We start from the raw sequence: 20,701 nt of genomic DNA on the forward strand, positions 1-20,701 counted from the left end.
TTTCAAAACTGTTTTCTATAGCATTAATCTGATTGCTTTAGGAACATAGGAAGTAGAATAACAGCAGAAGATGATGTTTTAGGTGTTAGTGTAGCTTTTACATTTGGATTTAACCTCGAACACCATATGCAAACAAGTACATTGCAAGCAGCCAAAACTGGCGAAATAATCTTCAGCTTCATTGATTCTAGTTGCAAGTGATAGAACAAAACTAGATTGCATCTAATGATCTTCTGTTGTTAATTGTCTCTTCCTATAGGTGGATGGCACCCCCGATAAGACTCCCATCGGCTACAGGTGCAACTTCTGCGTGGAGGTCCACCCCACCCTCCGGGCCATTTGCAACCACCTGAGAAAGCATGTTCAGTACGGGGAGGCAAAGGAAGGACATGTGAAGGTATGAACGTCCATAGTTACTTCATGCTTCATCAAGGGCTTTGAAAAAGCGTGGGTGCTTGATAAATCTTCATCTGTGACTTAGATTTATACAGTTTTCTTCTTCAGTCTCCTTCAGTGTTCTCATCTGTTTTTGGCATCTTATTAGATTTGTGCACAATATCTAAATTCAGACCTTTTATCCTGAGGTGGCCTCTATTCTTCTGCTCTATTCTAATAGCAAGTGCATTCACAGGCCGTTTGGACCCATTTTTCCTTCCACTCAAGTGCCTTGTTCACTTGTTTGGATGGTTAAACCACTACAGTTCGACTGCACATACAATGAAATGGACAAATAGAGCAAATCCTTGATTATTGCAGAAGAAACAGGGAAAATGGATGAGTGCGGTGTTATGACATTTCCTTAAACTCAAGCGTTTTATTTCCTTGTGTGGGCATTCATGAGGACAGCCTTGAACGTTGGTCATGTAATTAAATCTAGCGGCCTTGTGTTACACGTTTTGCATATAAAGACTGAAGCTTATTTCTGAAGCTCTTTTCTGAATGTGATGCTGTCTTAGAATGTGGACTAAATTTAGTATTTAGAAGCCAACAATATTGCTACCAACCTCTTGGAGCAGCCTTTCTGTCAGGAGCGCACCATGACGCCTTAAAATGCTTTCTAGGTAGGGTAGTTGACACAAAACATGTTTATGGACTTCAGAAGATTTTAGGTTAACATTTATATTAATGTAGACAGATCCTCATTTAATCAACTTTTATCTTCAGTAGCTGATCTAAAATGGTCCTGCAGTGTGACAAATGAAATTTTAAAAGTACAGAGCTTGTGAAATCTCTGTGCATAATTAAACAATGTCCCGTATACGGGACGCCTAACTTTACTTCAATATATTACCATTAAATCCTAATCTAATCATGACAAACTATATATCGTTGGAAAGGTCCAAGACTCCTAAATAGTATATATATTTTACCACTGTTTGTTGTTAAAAATTATGTAGGAGCAGTAATAGATTAATTTATGACAAGAGCGCACCTCTTATATACACCATATACACCATAACAGGAGCTCTGACCTTAGGAAAAAAAGGAAACAAATTGAATTTTTGTGTCAATCACATGTTTTAGTAATCATCATATATTATATATCATTTGAAAGCTTATCTAAGCTTATTATATATATTATGAAATCTCAAAATTCATCCAGTGAAAACTTTTGAATCGGATGTTGCGTTACCATAGAAATGGTACATTAAAATATTTTAGCAGGCTCCTCCCCCTTAGTGGGAGGTGTCATATTCCAAATGTATTACGGTCTTATAGAATCAAAAAAATTTATAATCTTGACAAAATACATATCATCGGAAAGGTCTGAGTCTCAAGATTATTTTGTGATAGGAGTAATAGTGAGAGAGAAATTTATACATTTGTGACAGAGAAGTGCATAAAAAAATTAAATGGGGTTTGAATGTCACCTGGTGACTGTTTGTGGTATAAGGCCTAAACAAAATTGCACAGTAACCTCAATTTTTTTTATATCAACTTCAATTAAAAATTTGGATTAAAACATATTTTGTAAAATATTTATTTGATATAATATAAAATAATAATAATACCGTACATTTTATTTACAGTAAATTTAAACTTTTTTTTACTTAACTTTTTTTAAATGATTTCACTTCTGCAATAATCTGCTTGTCTTCTTTAAAACTTTAGGTCTGTATTCAAAAGCAATCATGAATTATATCAATTTAACTTTAAATAGTGCACTTTCAAGTCTGTTTTCAAAAAAAAAGGGGGGGGGGGGGGTGACCGTTAAGGGGTTAAAGAGCATAAATGTTAGTTTCAATTAGTTAATGCATGGTTGCAATATCTTTATCATAGAAGAAAGGTGTGCCATTTTGTACAGTGTAATAGTTTTCATAATGAGGACTTTCCTCATTAACCATAGCGTTTAAGGTGGATTGTTTCTGCAGAGAGCTGCATTTAGACATGGCCAAGTCCAGTTTTTTTATCACAGAAGAATCCTGAGACTCTCGATGCAACGCTTCCATCTCTCTCTGAAGAGAAAGCTAGTTAGGTCGCCTTGACGGTGTGGCATGGAGAGAGGCGTGGAAGCGCCTTAGTGTTAGTATTCCATGGAGAGTGCCAGTGCTGGCAGGGAGGACCAGGCCTGAGGATTTGAACAGAAGCCCAGTGAGGATCAGCAGACGGGACGGATCGCACCGGACACTAGGGGGCAGCGCTCACAGCCACAGAACACACACTCTGAACAGAGACACTCAGGCAGGGATTCCCAAGGTTTCTCCTCAGCTGAAGCCCTTTGACCTAAAATATCTGTGAAGTACTCCTGAGAAGTTAATTCAATAATTTATTTAAAATTTAAAAACCCATTTGCATGCACGTTGGTTAATATTCACGTCATGAAGTGTTTTAGTGTTTAGTGTTCGGTTTGATTGATTTATTTTTATTTTAAAATTGAAAAAAAATTATAATTCAAGAGAAAACATGCATACAATTACCTAAACAAGCATATTTTTTACAAATTAAACTAAACATTAATGTTAATATGGATGCAGACTGGTTACCAGGTATGCATGCCATCAGTCCTAGAAACAAAATTCTCTAATTTTACAGAAATTTTGTATAATTAACTAATAGTTTTTCATCAATTTGAATTCCAGTTTGGGAAACCTTTCACTACTGCATAGAATACTGTACTGTGCACTATTTGATTTATCATCGTTTTGAATCCGTAAGCAATGTTACATGTTTAGTATATGACATCACTGTTGTGGCGTCTAGTTATCATGGGCATTTGGTTTGGTTATTCATGTGCATTTTTTATCTTTGTAATCACATTGTGTTAAATATCATTCTAATCAATATAATGATTCAAGAATGGGTTGTAAAGATAATAGTTGACATCACTTTTTAAAGGTTGAATCTGTCACTCTTGCATCACAGTGGTGCATTTTCCACAGAAAGACTCTCTTTTTTTCCTCAGAAAATGTCTAAATGTATTTCTTTGGTTGTGTTTGTGCCTCTGATTGGCTGACGGTGCAGGAGTGTCTACATCCGTTTGCATTACATCTGTCTGAAGTGCAGGGTCAGTCCTCTCTCGAAGATGCTGAATTTCCTGCGGCTGTAAAGCAGCAGATGTCTCAGAAACACACAGGAACCTCTTGGCCATTTCTAAATAAGGAAAAGGGGATGTCCCAATAGAGCTCTCAGCCTCAGAGAGCTTTAATGGCTGCAATCAAACACGGATCATCTGTGCTTCAGTCCAGAGCTGATGATCACCTCCAAACCCGGAGAGAAATATCATATATCAGTCTGATTTATCAGGATTAATAAAGGTTAGGAACCTTAAATATGTCAAGAACATGATTAGATTTGTTTTTTCACCACAAAATGAAGAATACATGTAAACTATATACTGTAAACATGGTTTTGAAAGAAGTGTCTTCTGCTCACCAAAGCTGCGTTTATTAAAGATTTGTCACATACACTATTATACAGGGTATAACCAGCAGGGAAATGTAGGTCAGGTCCGCTCCAAGGACAGTGCAATTATAATGTATACAAATATTAAGAAAAAGAAAAGTAGAAAAAATAAGAGAATAAAATAAAAGATAAAAATATATAAATATAAATGTACAGGTCAGTATGTTGTTGACTTATGTGATCAAAACTACTGTAAAATTGTGAAATATTAAAATGTAAATAGCTGTTTTCTATGTGAAAATGTAATTTATTCCTGTGATCAAAGCTGGATTTTTAGCATCATTTCACCAGTCTTCAGTGTCTTATGATCCTTCAGAAATAATTCTAATATGCAGTAGTTTATATATATATATATTACAGTAATATAGTACTCTTGTTTTAAAACTTGCTTTTACTAACTGCTCGTTTTCTTAAAAAACTAACTAACACTAGCTTCTCTATTCTTTTTCTATTCTGTTTTCACTTTATTTTATAATAAATAACAAAACTTGCTAGGTGTACTGTGTTAGGCTAACTGAGACTTGTTATTACACTTGCATATTGCTCTTTTGTTGATTCTGATTGCTTCTATTGTCCTCATTTGTAAGTCGCCTTGGATAAAAGCGTCTGCTAAATGACTAAATGTAAATTGTCATGTAAATGTCACAATGCGAAACGTCTTGCAGATTTAGAGTAATATCAGCCATTTCCTCTGACAGCAGGAAGCAGCGGAGATGCCTGTTGCTGTTCCCGTGGAAGGAATCGCCAACGGCGACGTGGAGGATGTGGTTGCCATGGATGCTGACCCATTGGAGACTGGTGCATCACCGGCTGACGTCGCCATGGAGACAGAGGAGCCGGTGCCCGTGGAAACGGAGCCGATGGTTGGAGCGCTGGAGCCGGAGAAGGAGCGAGTGGCTCCTGGACATCCATGCAGCATGTGCAACCGCATGTTCATGTCCATGCAGGGCCTGCGCTCTCACGAGAGGAGCCACACGGCCGTAGCGCTCGTCAACAGAAACGACAAATACAGCTGCCAGTACTGTCAGTTCGCCTCGCCGTTTAGACACAAGTGAGTGAGACTTCGTCACATGCTCCTGTAGAAAGAAACTAATTTTGAGAAAACACCCTAAAACCTACATGCTTGGATAAAGTGCAATGAAAAACCAGGCTAATCATGCATGAACAAACCTTTATAATATAGACAGGAGTAAAACTGTAAGTTTTGGTGTTTGTAAGTGCTGCTAAAATGGAGAAACAAACTCACAGCCATTAAAGATATGCATTTTTGCCATGTTTTTAGGAATACAATGTTGTGATATATAGGAAAACCAGTGTGAATGATATATGAACAAACCCCTCAGTAAAAACCTTCAGAATATAGACAGGAATAAAACTGTAAAGTTTGGTGTATGAATGTGCTGCTGAAGTGGAGAAAAAACTCAGGGCCTTTCACCATGCATTTTCACCATGTTTTTAGGAATAAAATGTCCTACAAATCAGTGTGAATGATATATGAACAAACCCTTGAGTAAAACATCTTCAGAATTTAGATTTAAATAAAACTAAAATTTGGTGTATGTAAGTGCTGCTGAGGTGGACAAACAAACTCATATTGAGAAGACGGCATAAAATCTACATACTACTATAAAGTGCAATAAAAATAAATCAAGTGATATAAATCAAGCGAAAGATTTATGAACAAACCTCTCACTAAAAATCTTCAGAATATAGAGAAGAATAAAATTGTAAATTTTGGTGCATTTAAGTGCTGCTGAAGTGGAGAAAAAATCCAAGGCCTTTAAAAATATGCATTTTCACCATGTTTTTAGAAACAATATGTCCTGCAAATCACTGTGAATGATATATGAACAAACCCCTCAGTAAAAACCTTCAGACTATAGATGGGAATGAAATTGTAAGTTTTGGTGTATGCAAGTGTTACTAAAGTGGAGAAAAAACTTTTTAAAGTTACATGTTGGAATTAAAATCTACTGACACAAATAGATAAAGTGCAAAAACAATAAACACTGAAATTTCCACTGCTAAAAAAAAGCCTAAAATTTCAAAATGGTCCAATGCATGAAAGAACTGTTTTTGTTTTATAATGTCTCGCCTTAAAGCACTAAAATAATAAACATTCTTCGTAAATTCTTTGTCTCTTACATCAAACAAAGAGAGAAGAGTTAAATAGATAAATACAGAAAATCCTAAGGGAAAAGCTTATGTGAGATGTAGATTGAGTCACGTCTCCTCATTTACTTCCTGTGAGAATGGCAGATATTTTGACAGAGCAGTTAGTCTCGTCTGAAGCGCAGGACCTTTGTTTGGTTCCCTGGAGTAAATCTGCCTTCACTGGATGTTCCGTGACCCAGAAAGCTGCCGCATTCATGTGCCACACGGGAACTGTGGATAAAAAACACTGATTCCCAAGATCCCTGTCAGAGACGGCTGTTTTGTCAGAGTCTCAGCACTAAAGCAGGGATCTTCTGCCGAGAGGTGTTCCTTTCACAGATCTTTAGGGTTATCATTAGACGTGTCTCCACCGATTCGCTTTTTCTGCCTGTCCTTGTGGAATGGTTCCTGAATCTTTCCAAGTCTTTTGTTGATGGTGACGGCAAACACCAGCGTCCGCTGACAGCACACCTGTGACACCTGCTGAGCGTTAGTGCATGCTTCACATATTTATTTTATTTGTCGTTTTTATGAGAATAGAGGACAGGAAGTGATCGAAAACAGGAAATCAAACCTGTATTGTCCACATGAGCTCCAGAGCTCAAGATCAGAGCGTGTGCACTACAGTACAGTGCTGTTATTGTTAACTAAAACTGTTAAAAATAATTTTAACACCAACTACAATGTCCAGCAAAACGTCCGAAAAATCTAAATCCGGTAAAAGATTTTGTGGTGTATTCTGCTGAATGTTCATCCCTGGTAAAACTGATCTTATTTGAAAAACAAAAAACGGGAAAAACAAACAAAAACAGTACAAACACTGGAGAGCAACGCACAATACCTGCCATCAGCAGCACCATCTTGGTTGTATTCCAAGATACAAATTCCAAAATATGTGAAATTCCAAATAAAAATATACTTTTTAAAAACTTAAGATAAATTAATGTTGCCTTGGCAACTAACTAAAATGAAATAAGTTGAAGTTGAAGTGCTAAAATTACTCAAACTGAAATGAAAAATAGTGTTAAATAGAATTTTAAGAAATACATAAAATTGCCAAAGTGCATTAAAAATACTAAAAATTAAACTACATTTAAAATTAAAATGTAAAAAAAAAAAAAAGAAGCTAATTCTGAATATTAATAAATACTATATTAGTATGTAAATAACGCTAAAATAGCCCTGGTGCAGTAACTACTTGGTAGAGAACTGAATGCCGCTCATTGTGAATGTACTCTTTTGGTTTTGATCAGATGCTTGTTTCTCCTCCATATATGTGTCTGACCGCTTTCTTTTTTCTCCAGTCTGGACCGTCACGTCCAGTCACACCACGGACATCAGAAGCCCTTTTGCTGTAAGTTCTGTCCCTTTAAATCCTCCTACCTGAGCCGCCTCAAGAGCCACCTGCACAAAGCACACGCAGGTGAGACACTACACACACACACGCCATAGGCGTAATGCTTTTTATAACTGTATTTACTATCGCCCTACACCAACCCTACACCTAAACCTACCCCTTACAGGAAACTTTCTGTATTTTTACTTTCTCAAAAAACTTATTCTGTATGATTTATAAGCTTTTGTACCCATGAGTCTGTGTGTATTCAGGTTTAAGTCCCCACCAGGATATATAAACCTGTACGCACTCACACACACACACATATAATTAACTATGGGGAGATTACATACTTCTATTGCTTTATATATGGCTGGTTATAGATTCTGTAACCCTAAACCAAACAGAAACAACCTTTTTACAAATTAAGACGACCACAAAATAAGGTTTTGTCAGGTTTAACTCACTTCTAGGTTCATATTTGTCCCCAGAAAGCAAATCTCTGTATTAAATGTGCTTCAGTCTGGATGTATAGCTTGAACTGGTTTCAAGATTCTTGGAGACGACTGACATGTGACTTTAACAAGATGAATGAAATGAGTTTAAGACATTAATGTGAGAAACTCAAAGAATATGACTGACAGGGCGAGATGAGTGATGCTTTCGGTTTTCTGTAAGGGTTAGGGTTGGGTTAGGGCATAGAAAATATTGTTTGGTCATAATAATATAATAGAAGTCTATGGAAAGTCCCCACAATTCACAGAAACAAACGTGTGTATGAGAGAGAGAGAGTTTGTTTGTCTGTGTGTGTGTTTTGTATGTGTGTGTGTGTGTGTGTGTGTGTGTGTGTGTGTGTGTGTGTGTGTGTGAGCGAGTGTGTGTGTGTGTCTGTGTGAGAGTGTGTTGAGCTGCAGATGTCTCTCACACACTCGTCTGATGGTAACAGTGTTTCTCTCGCTGGACTGTGAGAGTCACCGAAGGGCAGAGCGACAGAAATCGAGCGCTGTCGTTCCGCTCTCCATTACCCATCAGCCCCCTCTCTTGCTCTCTCTCCTGCTCTTTTGAGGAGTTTAAGGCACACAGCAAGAGAAGGGCGAGGTCTGATGAAACGGACATGAGCGAGTGACATCATACAGACGGAGACCGATTAATCAGACATCACAAACATTTCCTGTCTGAGATATATATATGTGTATTTGATTGAATTGCCAAAGCGATTGAGGAAAACGGTCAATGTTTGCGCAGAGCTGGTTTGCCTTAATGCGGCGTTGTGTGTTTGTGTTGCAGGTGAACACACGTATAAGTGCATGTCGTGTCCGTTCTCCACCATGACCATCATCCAGCTGAAGGAGCACTCGCTGCAGGAGCACGGAGAGACGCTCACGCTGCCCAAACTCAAAGCCAGAGCCGCGCTGCGCTCCACACGGCCCAACGCTGAACATGACCAGCAGAACCAGCACGACCAGCAGAACGCGGCCCTCGACCCACAATGCACTGGTAAGACCCAACACTGGGGTTAAAGGTCAGTGCAGAAGCACCCTGATGCTGAACATGACATGCATGTGAAAACTTTAGTGTTTAGTGTTTGACTTCTTGCATTGAACATTTTGATTATAATTGGCAACAATTATACATGCATTTAGAGTAAAATTCCAAATATTGGCAAAAGGGTAAAGAAAAGTTTTTTTATATAAACTATCATTCAAATGTTGATTTTATTTTTTCTTTTATTTATTTAATTTTTTTGCTTAACAAGGATGCATTATATTGATGAAAAGTGACAGTAAAGACCAACATTGCATCAGTAAGACCCAACACTGGGCTTGAAGAAGTCAATGCAGAAGTCACCGTTATTTCTATAGCGCTTTATACAATACAGATTGTGTCAAAGCAGCTTTACAGTGTTAAACAGGACAAACAAAACACTCATGCATGTGAAATATGATTCTTCATTTAGTGAAAACAGACTGCTTTGTTTGGTATTTGACTTCTTGCATTGAACATTTTGAATATAATTGGCAACAGTTATACATGCATTTAGAGTAAAATTCCTGATATTGGCATAAGAGTGAAAAATATTGTTTATATAAACTATCGTTCAAAAGTTTGAAGTCGGTAAGATTTTTTATTTTTTTTATTAATTAGTTTTTATTGAACAAGGACACATTTTATTGATCAAAAGTGAAAGTCTGGACATTTATAATATTATAAAATATTTCTATTTCAAGTAATTACTGTTCTTTTGAACTTTCTATTCATCTCTGAATTCTGAAAAATAAAACGTATCACGGTTTCCACAAAAATATAGTGCAGCGCAACATTGATAATAATCAGAAATGTTTGTTGATCAGTAAATCAGTATATTATTATGATTTCTGAAGATCATGTGACACTGAAGACTGCAGTAATGATGCTGAAAATACAGCTGCAGATCACAGAAATACATTACAGTTTAACACATATTCACAGCTGTTTTAAAGAGTAATAATATTTCACAGTATTACAGTTCTTCTGTATTTTTAATCAAATATATAGTATGAAATATATAAATATTAGTGCTATCAAATGATTAATCAAATTAATATTTTCCTATCATAACAAACCATACATCAATGGATCTCAATTTCCAAAAATGTACTCTTATGACTGGTTTTGTGCTCCAGAGTCACAGTTAATAAATGTTATGATTCAGTGTGTCGGTATGAGCCGAGGCAGATGTTAATAGCAGGTGCAGATGCAGTAACGGCGCTGATGTCTTTGTCTCGCTGCTGTCGTCTCAGAGTCTGCGGGGTATCTGGAGCCAGCAGATGTTCAGCAGCAGTTGAGTCACTTCCAGCTGGCGTCTCATGTCCAGGCCGATGTTTGCTCCAGTCCGTCTGATCCGCCGCTCGAGGGTCCCGCTCCTCAGGCCCGGCCCGACTCCATCCTCACCTGCGAGTTCTGTGAGTTCAGCTCCGGCTACATGCAGAGTCTGCGCAGACATTACCGCGACCGGCACGGAGGAAAGAAGCTCTTCAAATGCAAGGACTGCTCCTTCTTCACCTGCTACAAGTAAGAATCACACATCAGACTAATATCAGCCAGTGACGTCTTTATTTATTTTGTTTTAGTTTATTATTTATTTGCGCAAGAATAAAATAAATACAATAAAAAACAAAACAAAAAATGCAATCCATTGCATATACTGTGCAGGGCTTATTTAGAGCCTCCACCTAAACAATAAAGAACACAAAAACTCATACAATTAAAGAAAGTGCTAAATTACAATAATAAATAAGTAAATACGGTAACACTTTACAATAAGGTTCATTAGTTAACAACATTATTTAACACGAACGAAGCAAGAACAATACTTCTACAGCATTTATTAATCTTAATGTTAATTTCAGCATTTACTAATGCATTATTAAAATCACAAGTTGTGTTTGTTAACATTAATGCACTGTGAATTAACAAACAAATCAGCAGTGCATCAAATACTTATTTGCCCCACTGTAGTAAGAACCTGAAGTTTATGAAATAAAGAAGCACATGAAGTATATCAGTATATGAAACTTATATGAAGCGTATATTTACGTTTACATTCGTGCATTTTGCAGACACTTTTGTTCAGAGCGACTTCTATTGCATTCAAGCTATAAATATAATGAGTTGATGCCTTACCTGGGATTTGAACCCGTGACTGTCGTTGCTGTTTCAGCTGCAGGTGTTTATCATGAGCCGTCTGGTTAGGCAGTTAAAAGAGTAATATCAGGCTGTATTTACTCCAGCAACTGGTTTACTAAAGTACTAAACAGTCATCCACCACCTTCTGCACATTATCATTTTTAAATACAGTATGTCAAATACTACAGGTCTATCAGTGATTGCCAGAGTTTGGTTTTTAATCAGCCGAACCCCTTTGAACTGAAATGTTTACTTAAAGTTAATATTTCAATAATTTAACAATACATTCACATGTTCACAGTTATCTGATGTCGGTTAATAGTTACATGACACAGGTAAAACAAAAATACAATATTTAATCCGTTGTAAGCATTTTATTTTGTTTCTATTTTTAATTTACATTTTATTTTACACGATAAAATTTTACTTTTAGTATTTGTTATTTTAACATTATTTTAATATTTTATTATTTGATCATTAGCTTTTCATTTAGTTTTTTCCATTAGTTTTTATTTTAATTTAATTAAATATGTTGTTTTAAGTGTTTTATTTTGATTGTTTTTTTTTTTATTTAATTTAATTTTAATTAACTTAATTATTATATTTTAATCAAGTCGATTTGATTTGTTTATTCTAATTTTATATTTTTATGATTTATCTTTTCTTCAGAAAGATATTTTTTATTTTGACATTTATTTTGATTTTATATTTTTAATTATTAATAATGAGCTTTTCATCGATGCATTTATATTTTTTTGTTTTGTTTTGACATTTTATTTTAATTTGACAATTTTAGGATTATTAGCTTTTCATCAACCCATGTTTTGGAAACATTGGTCAAGAGTAAGATGGTTCTAGATTGGACAGTAACAGGAAAACACCGTAGATGTATAATATCAGATGTTATATCAGATATCAGCCTGTGGATGTGGTGTGTTGCTCAGGTCCACGTTCACGCTGCATGTGGAGGGCGGTCACACCAGCGGCCCGGAGGAGACGCCCAAAGATCTGCGCTGCCCCTTCTGTCTGTACCACACCAAACACAAGAGCAGCATGATCGACCACATCGTCCTGCACAGAGGTCAGTTACTGACAAAAAGTGAGGAGGAAATTCTGATCATGAGATATTTCACCTCTTTATCTTCCTTGTTTCAAAACGCAACTTCTTTTTTTTTTTTTTTTATGTAACTATCCACCTTATTTTTTAATGCAGAAGGAGGCTGTTTCATGTGAATGTGAGACTTTTGATTCATTAGTTGCTATTGTTAAATAACTGCTGTAAAACCATTTAAGCAACAAACCAGTGTGTTTATGATAACCAGTGGTGTATTGTAATATACAGTATATCTTCTGCGATAATATGGTAAGTGTTGTTGTAATAGGGTGACCATACGTGGGATTTTTCCCGGATGCATCCTGGCCAGGATTTCTATATTGCAATGTGACTTACATTTTAGACATATTGCTTGTTTTTGGTCAATTTTGCCAACGTAAATAGTTCCAAACAAAGATCCCAGCACTGTTTTGCGTCTCTGAACAATGCATGGTGCTTACTCATTAAAGGAATTAGCTTTTTGAACAAATCGGTTGAATCTCAATGACTCACTCAGTAACAGTCACATGCTGTCACCTACTGGCGCTTTTCATTTCTCATTTTGACTATTTATTTATTTTTTCTAAGCACCAGGTGAAGTGCTTCTTATTCATACCCAAAAATACAAAATGGAAGAAAGAGTTAAAACTGAACACAATCTAAAAAGTACTTTTCGTACTTAAGTACAATAAATATCACATACTTTTACTCAAGTAATATTCTAAACGGTGTGTTCAACTTCTACCAAAGTCATTTTCTGGTAAGGTATCTGTACTTTTACTTTGGATGGCTTTCAGGTACTTTATACACCACTGATGATAACGATAATAAATTAAAATATGATAAATATCAGTCGGAAACTACGCGTACACTGCCTTTTCTAGCATAAATATCTAAAAATTTTTGAATCAGGATGCATTTACTTGACAAGTAAAATGACTTAAGATATTATGTCTTGTTTTCTGAAAATATTATATACATTTTGTTAGTTTTTGTTTAAAGCAAGTAAAAATATTTGCCAGTGGGGTAAGAAAAATAATCTTGTTTAACCTTTGAATTAAGATTTTTTTTTTTTACCCCGTTGGCAGATATTTTTGCCTGTTTTAGGCAAAAACTAATAAAATTTGGATGATATTTTCAGAAAACAAGACAAAATATCTTTAGTCATTTTACTTAAGTAAATGCATCTTGATTCAAGAATGTTTAGGTATTTATACTAGAAAACAGACAAAAATACTAAGGAAGAAAATCATTTTTTGCAGTGTTTTGTACAGCTAAAATAACTGGAAGCGAGTGACACTGGAAACTTGGCACACTGCTGTGCTCGCTCTTACATTAAGAATAAGGTGGATTTTTGGTGCGTAGTTTCATTATTTTTAGACTTTGACTTCTGAAGATGTGGGTTAGTTGGAGGCCACACTCCGAAAACTCATCAACGTGACATGAATCACGTCTGAGGATGTTTAAAAATGATATTTCACTGTGTTTGAGGAATAAAATGTTGTAAAAATCAGTTTGAATGATATATGAATAAACCCTTCAGAATATTGAGAGGAATAAAACTGTAAAGTTTAGTGTATGCAAGTGCTGCTGAAGTGGAGAAACAAACTTTTAAAGACATGCTTTGTAATTTAAATTTACAGACGCAAATAGATAAAGTGCAAAAAAAATTAAGACTTAACTGTTTATTTAGGATGTTTTCATTCCAGCAGTCTGAAAGAAGACATGATATGAAAAATAGACCAAAATCTTGAAATTGACTAGTTCTTGAAAAAACAATGTTGTTACCTACGTTTTTTCCTCCAAATATCCAAATTAGCAGTATATGTGACCCTGGACCACAAAACCAGTCATAAGGGGCAGTTTTTTTTAAATTGAGGAAATAGCTTTCCATTGATGTATGGTTTGTTAGGATAGGACAATATTTGAAAATCTGGAATCTGAGGGAGCAAAAAAAACATAATATTGAGAAAATCATCTTTAAAGTTGTCCAAGTGAAGTTCTTAGCAATGCATATTACTAATCAAAAATTAAGTTTTGATATTTACAGTAGGAAATGTACTAAATATCTTCATGGAACATGATCTTAATATCCTAATGATTTTTGTCATAAAAGAGAAATGTATAATTTTGATCCATACAATGTATTGTTGGTTATTGCTACAAATATACCTGTGTTACTGATGACTGCTTTTGTGCTGCAGGGACACAAATGATTAAATATGCATAAATATGTGAAGATAATGTAGGTCAGTTGGTCATTTAAGGCCACACTTCAAAAATGCATTAGTGATGTGAATCAGACTGTGATTGTGTTGTTTTTTGGTTCTCAGAGGAGCGTGTGGTCCCACTAGAGGTGTCTCGCTCAAAGCTGTCGCGTCATCTGGAAGGCGTGGTGTTCCGCTGTCATAAATGCACCTTCACCTGTTCCAGCGAGCTGAACCTGCAGCAGCACATCCAGAAACACGAGGAGCTGAAGCCCTACCAATGTCAGCTCTGCTACTACGACAGCAAACTCCTGCACGAGCTGGAGATCCACCTGCATGAGGAGCACAAGGTCTGTCTTCTAGGGCTGGGAAAATAAATCGATGCATCGCGAATCAAGAAATGATTCAGCATCGATTCTGAGATTTTCGGAATGCATCGCAATTCTTTCTGGAGTCGATTCTGAGCTTAGTTTTGAACAGCAGATGGCGCTGCATGCTTTAGAAACAGCCCTACTCTGCTCGTTTCCAAATCCTTAAACACATTTGAACCTAAAGTAAACAATTACAAGGGTTTTCACAGTGGGCTGTGTTTACATTTAATCTGGCGTCATAAAAGCATTCTGAGCCGAGGTGAAATTACAGACTCAGCCGAATGTACAAGTGCTCTTGTACATTTGAGTGTGCGGATAAAAACTAGAGTAGAGCGTCATCTGCTGTTAAAATCTAAGCTCAGAATCCATTCCAGAGAGAATCGCGATGCATTCGGAAGATCTCAGAATCGATCCACGAATTGATTCTGCATCGATTTATCATCGCAGCCCTACAATCTGTATTGTTAAAAGCGCTATATGATGCAATCTGTATTGTTAAAAGCGTTATATGATGTAATCTGTAGGGTTAAAAGCGCTATATGACCCACTCTGTAGGGTTAAAAGCGCTATATGATGCAATCTGTAGGGTTAAAAGCGCTATATGACGCACTCTGTAGGGTTAAAAGCGCTATATGACGCACTCTGTAGGGTTAAAAGCGCTATATGATGCACTCTGTAGGGTTAAAAGCGCTATATGATGCAATCTGTAGGGTTAAAAAAGCTATATGGTGCACTCTGTAGGGTTAAAAGCGCTATATGATGCACTCTGTAGGGTTAAAAAAGCTCTATATGACGCACTCTGTAGGGTTAAAAGCGCTATATGACGCACTCTGTAGGGTTAAAAAAGCTCTATATGACGCACTCTGTAGGGTTAAAAGCGCTATATGACGCACTCTGTAGGGTTAAAAGCGCTATATGACGCACTCTGTAGGGTTAAAAAAGCTCTATATGACGCACTCTGTAGGGTTAAAAGCGCTATATGACGCACTCTGTAGGGTTAAAAGCTCTATATGACGCACTCTGTAGGGTTAAAAGCTCTATATGACGCACTCTGTAGGGTTAAAAGCTCTATATGACGCACTCTGTAGGGTTAAAAGCGCTATATGACGCACTCTGTAGGGTTAAAAGCGCTATATGACGCACTCTGTAGGGTTAAAAGCTCTATATGACGCACTCTGTAGGGTTAAAAGCTCTATATGACGCACTCTGTAGGGTTAAAAGCGCTATATGATGCAATCTGTAGGGTTAAAAGCGCTATATGATGCAATCTGTAGGGTTAAAAGCGCTATATGACGCACTCTGTAGGGTTAAAAGCGCTATATGACGCACTCTGTAGGGTTAAAAGCGCTATATGACGCACTCTGTAGGGTTAAAAGCTCTATATGACGCACTCTGTAGGGTTAAAAGCTCTATATGACGCACTCTGTAGGGTTAAAAGCGCTATATGACGCAATCTGTAGGGTTAAAAGCGCTATATGACGCAATCTGTAGGGTTAAAAGCGCTATATGACGCACTCTGTAGGGTTAAAAGCGCTATATGACGCACTCTGTAGGGTTAAAAGCTCTATATGACGCACTCTGTAGGGTTAAAAGCTCTATATGACGCACTCTGTAGGGTTAAAAGCTCTATATGACGCACTCTGTAGGGTTAAAAGCGCTATATGACGCACTCTGTAGGGTTAAAAGCTCTATATGACGCACTCTGTAGGGTTAAAAGCTCTATATGACGCACTCTGTAGGGTTAAAAGCGCTATATGACGCACTCTGTAGGGTTAAAAGCGCTATATGACGCACTCTGTAGGGTTAAAAGCGCTATATGACGCACTCTGTAGGGTTAAAAGCTCTATATGACGCACTCTGTAGGGTTAAAAGCGCTATATGACGCAATCTGTAGGGTTAAAAGCTCTATATGACGCAATCTGTAGGGTTAAAAGCGCTATATGATGCAATCTGTAGGGTTAAAAGCGCTATATGATACAATCTGTAGGGTTAAAAGCTCTATATGGTGCATTCTGTAGGGTTAAAAGCGCTATATGATACAATCTGTAGGGTTAAAAGCTCTATATGACGCACTCTGTAGGGTTAAAAGCGCTATATGATGCAATCTGTAGGGTTAAAAGCTCTATATGGTGCACTCTGTAGGGTTAAAAGCGCTATATGGTGCACTCTGTAGGGTTAAAAGCGCTATATGACGTACTCTGTAGGGTTAAAAGCGCTATATGACGCACTCTGTAGGGTTAAAAGCGTTATATGACGCACTCTGTAGGGTTAAAAGCTCTATATGACGCACTCTGTAAGGTTAAAAGTGCTATATGATGCAATCTGTAGGGTTAAAAGCGCTATGACGCACTTTGTATGGTTAAAAGCTCTATATGACGCACTTTGTACGGTTAAAAACACTATATGGTGCACTCTGTAGGGTTAAAAGCTCTATATGATGCACTCTGTACGGTTAAAAGCGCTATATGACGCACTCTGTACGGTTAAAAACGCTATGACACACTTTGTATGGTTAAACGCACTATGTGAACGCTCTATATGACGCAATCTACTATTGGCCGTGCTATATGATAATTTGTTCGGTTAAAATTGCTATATGACGCAATTTGTACGATAAAAGCTCTATATGACGCAATCTGAATGGTTAAAAGCGCTATATAATGCAATTTGTACGGATAAAAGCGTTATATGACGCAATCTGTTGAGGCTGGGAAAATAAATCAATGCTTCGCAAATCAAGAAATTATTCATCATCGATTCTGAGATTTTCCGAATGCATTGCGATTCTTTCTCGAGCCGATTCTGAGCTTAGTTTTGAACAGCAGATGAATCGATTCTGCATTGATTTATCGTCACAGCCGTCCTGTCTTCGGTCATGTCTGGTGTTTCTGTGGCTAGATAAGGAGCCGTTACTCAGTCTAACCCGTCGTCTGCAGGTGATCCGTAACTTTGAGCTGGTGGGTCGGGTGAACCTGGACCAGCTGGAGCTGATGAAGGACAAGACGAAGGACGTGAGCAGCAGTGAGGAGGAGGAGAGAGGAGAAGACGAGACCGTAGAGGAGGCAGACGAAGAGGAGGAGGAGGAGGAGGAAGAGCTGATGGAGGAGGAAGAGGAGGAGAAGCTTCCGGAGAGCAGACAGAAGGAGGTGACAGGTAACGGTCTTCATGTTTGTCAGATTCAGGCATTCTGTGCTTCTGTAGAGACTAAATACTTTAATCATCTACAAAAAATATTTTTTTTAAATAGCAGTAATGCTTCACCTCCTGTCACTAAACTGAAATGTCAGTATGTTAAAACACCTTTTTGTTGTATTATATTTGTTGTATTCCCTTCCCTGTTGAAATAAAGCAGGTGAAATATCTTAATATTTTTAAATCTCGCCTTAAAACTAATTTCTTTAGGGTAGCTTTTACTTGAATTGTTATGTAAATTTTATACTATTGATATTTTTAAGTGTTTTGAATGCATGTTTCCTTTTTTGCTTATTTTTTAATTTTTATATGATGTATTATATTTATGTAATAAACCGTGATAGTCACCACTGATAAGCTATTACTAAATATATATAATAATTTTCTGGAAAGCTGCTTTGCAACAATTTGCATCACAAATAAACTTGAATTGAATTGAATTATGTAAAGCGCTTTGTGAAGTATCATTTAAAGGCGCTATAGAAAATAGAGATTATTATTATGAGTGTTTTTTATAGCGAGGTCAATACACCACAGGTAAATAGAGAACAATTTTAACTAAGACATCACCATACGCTCACCATTTGATTAATCATAGACTTCCTGAAATATAGTTTAAATATACAAAGACAATTGTGCATATATTTCCAGAAAATTAATCTGAATAATTAGTTAAAGGTTTTTCCAGAGAGTTTTTTGGATTTCTCTTTTTCTGAAAATACTGTCAACAGACAGAAAACAAACACTTTTTTTGAACAAACCTTTAAAATATAGAGAGGAATAAAACTGTTTGGTGTATTTAAGAGAAGAAAACTGGTAGATAAGGATTGTAATTTAAATCTACAGATGCAAATAGATAAAGTGCAATAAAATACTTAAATAAAATACTTACATGTGTATTTTAGATGTTTAATTTTTACTAGTCGGAAGCAAAATAGTCCAAAATCTCAAACTAACCAGTGCAGAAAGCAACGATTTTGCCTGTAGTGTTTAGCCTTTAACTGTTTTTTTTTAATATCCAAATTAGCATTATCTTATTAAATATGCATAAATATTAGCATATTGCAACAAACGTGATATATACTGAACAGAAAATGTGTTTTAAATTCAGGTTCATTTTCAGTTTCTCTCAATAATACTGAAATTACACTGCAATGTACTGTGGATAAGATGCAGATTTTCCACAAATGACATTTCATTTTATTTAGTCTTTTTGACCATTTGGGATGTTTCCTGCACATTTGTTTGTTGAACTGTCAGAAAGTCAGAGCGGTTTTGTTGTGTTTTCTGGTGTTTTAGGGGATGCGGAGTCTCCCGGCAGCAGCGGTGTCAAGCGTTATCCGTGTGAGTTCTGCGGCCGCACCTTCACGCTCAGCTCCGAATGGGAGCGACACGTCCTTCGACACGGCATGTGAGTCTCCAGATCTCTGTGATAAACTTGACCCATTTAATCCCACTGGTCACAATAGTGACCGTAAAAAAGGTTTGGGTTCCTACAAAAAAGGTTTGGGTTCCATACTTTTCCAGACTCACATTTCCAAACCTCTCAGAAGATTTTCGGACCATATTTAACGTGAATGGTTCATGCAGCATTATTTTCAGCTTTATATTTGGTATATGTGACCAAGGACCACAAATCCACTCATAAGGGTCAATTTTTTGCAAAGCAGCTTTACAGAAAATTTAAGTTTCTACATTATATTTAGTAATAGCTTATCAGTGGTGACTATTACTGTTTGTTACATGAATAAAACTTCAAAATACACAATATGAGACCCTGGACCACAAAACCAGTCATAAGAGTCAATTTTTCAAAACTGAGATTTATACATCATCTGAAATCTGAATAAATAATCTTTGCATTGATGTATGGTTTGTTAGGATCGGACAATATTAGAAAATCTGGAATCTGAGGGAGCAAAAAAATCTAAATATTGAGAAAATCTCCTTTAAAGTTGTTCAAATGAAGTTCTTAGCAATGCATATTACTAATCAAAAATGAAGTTTTGATATATTTACGGTAGGAAATGTACAAAATATCTTCATGGAACATGATCTTAATATCCTAATGATTTTTGTCATAAAAGAGAAATGTATAATTTTGATCCATACAATGTATTGTTGTCTATTGCTACAGATATACCTGTGTTACTCATGACTGCTTTTGTGCTGCAGGGTCACAAATAGTACAGTCAGCTGTTAATACTTTAATTTTTTCAGGGTTTTTTTAAATTGATTTTCTCGAACTGACAACATACAGAGCCCCTAAAATACCAAAAATAATAAAATACAGACTTTTGCATGCACACGAGAAACTTTTTTATAACCTATTTCCTTTGTGCATCACTGCCATCTATGACAAAAACGAGAGCATGGATGCATAATTAGTAGAGATCTACTTGCTCAAAATTTGCCTTTCCTTATGGTAGTGCCTCTAATATCAAGGCCTAATGTCCAATTTAACATCCTCTACGGCATCTCAAAATGAGCTGATGGCACAATACAGCTGTGTGCATTGTCCTATTTGCCAAGTTCAAGGGTCTATAAAAAAAGACTGGTATTATAAAAAAGTGTTCTATATGTGGCTTTCGTTAGGGCAGTATGTCATATTTCATGGCCTTAGGTGTCTATTACACATACTCTGTGGCGGGCCAAGAAACCACACCACAAATTGGCACAACAGGTGGCTCAGTGTGCATTGTCCTACATGCTAAGTGCACACATAAAGGTCTGTATATTTTTTATTTTTGCAATGGTCTTTGAGGCGATGTAAACGGTC

The 20,701-nt window shown here is 36.5% G+C and overlaps 1 protein-coding gene across 4 annotated transcripts in view; it reads left to right on the forward strand.

The window, feature by feature from the left end:
- LOC306856389 (zinc finger protein 462-like) overlaps positions 1–20,701 on the forward strand; it is a gene marked incomplete at its 3' end in the record, with an annotated part of 55,730 nt that overhangs the window by 31,298 nt on the left and 3,731 nt on the right. For 2 of the 4 annotated variants that reach the window (XM_079395657.1, XM_079395658.1), the window contains exons 4-12: positions 260–397; positions 4,602–4,954; positions 7,362–7,480; positions 8,681–8,890; positions 10,174–10,444; positions 12,004–12,140; positions 14,486–14,709; positions 17,667–17,883; positions 19,222–19,333. In XM_079395657.1, coding sequence (XP_079251783.1) covers positions 260–397; positions 4,602–4,954; positions 7,362–7,480; positions 8,681–8,890; positions 10,174–10,444; positions 12,004–12,140; positions 14,486–14,709; positions 17,667–17,883; positions 19,222–19,333 — 1,781 coding nt within the window. Of the gene's footprint in view, positions 1–259; positions 398–4,601; positions 4,955–7,361; positions 7,481–8,680; positions 8,891–10,173; positions 10,445–12,003; positions 12,141–14,485; positions 14,710–17,666; positions 17,884–19,221; positions 19,338–20,701 lie in introns of those variants that run through there. The other 2 variants (XM_079395659.1, XM_079395660.1) reach the window with 2 other exon arrangements.

The sequence above is a fragment of the Barbus barbus genome (genome assembly GCF_936440315.1).
Source record: "Barbus barbus genome assembly, chromosome: 36".
Classification (NCBI taxonomy): Eukaryota; Metazoa; Chordata; class Actinopteri; order Cypriniformes; family Cyprinidae; genus Barbus; species Barbus barbus.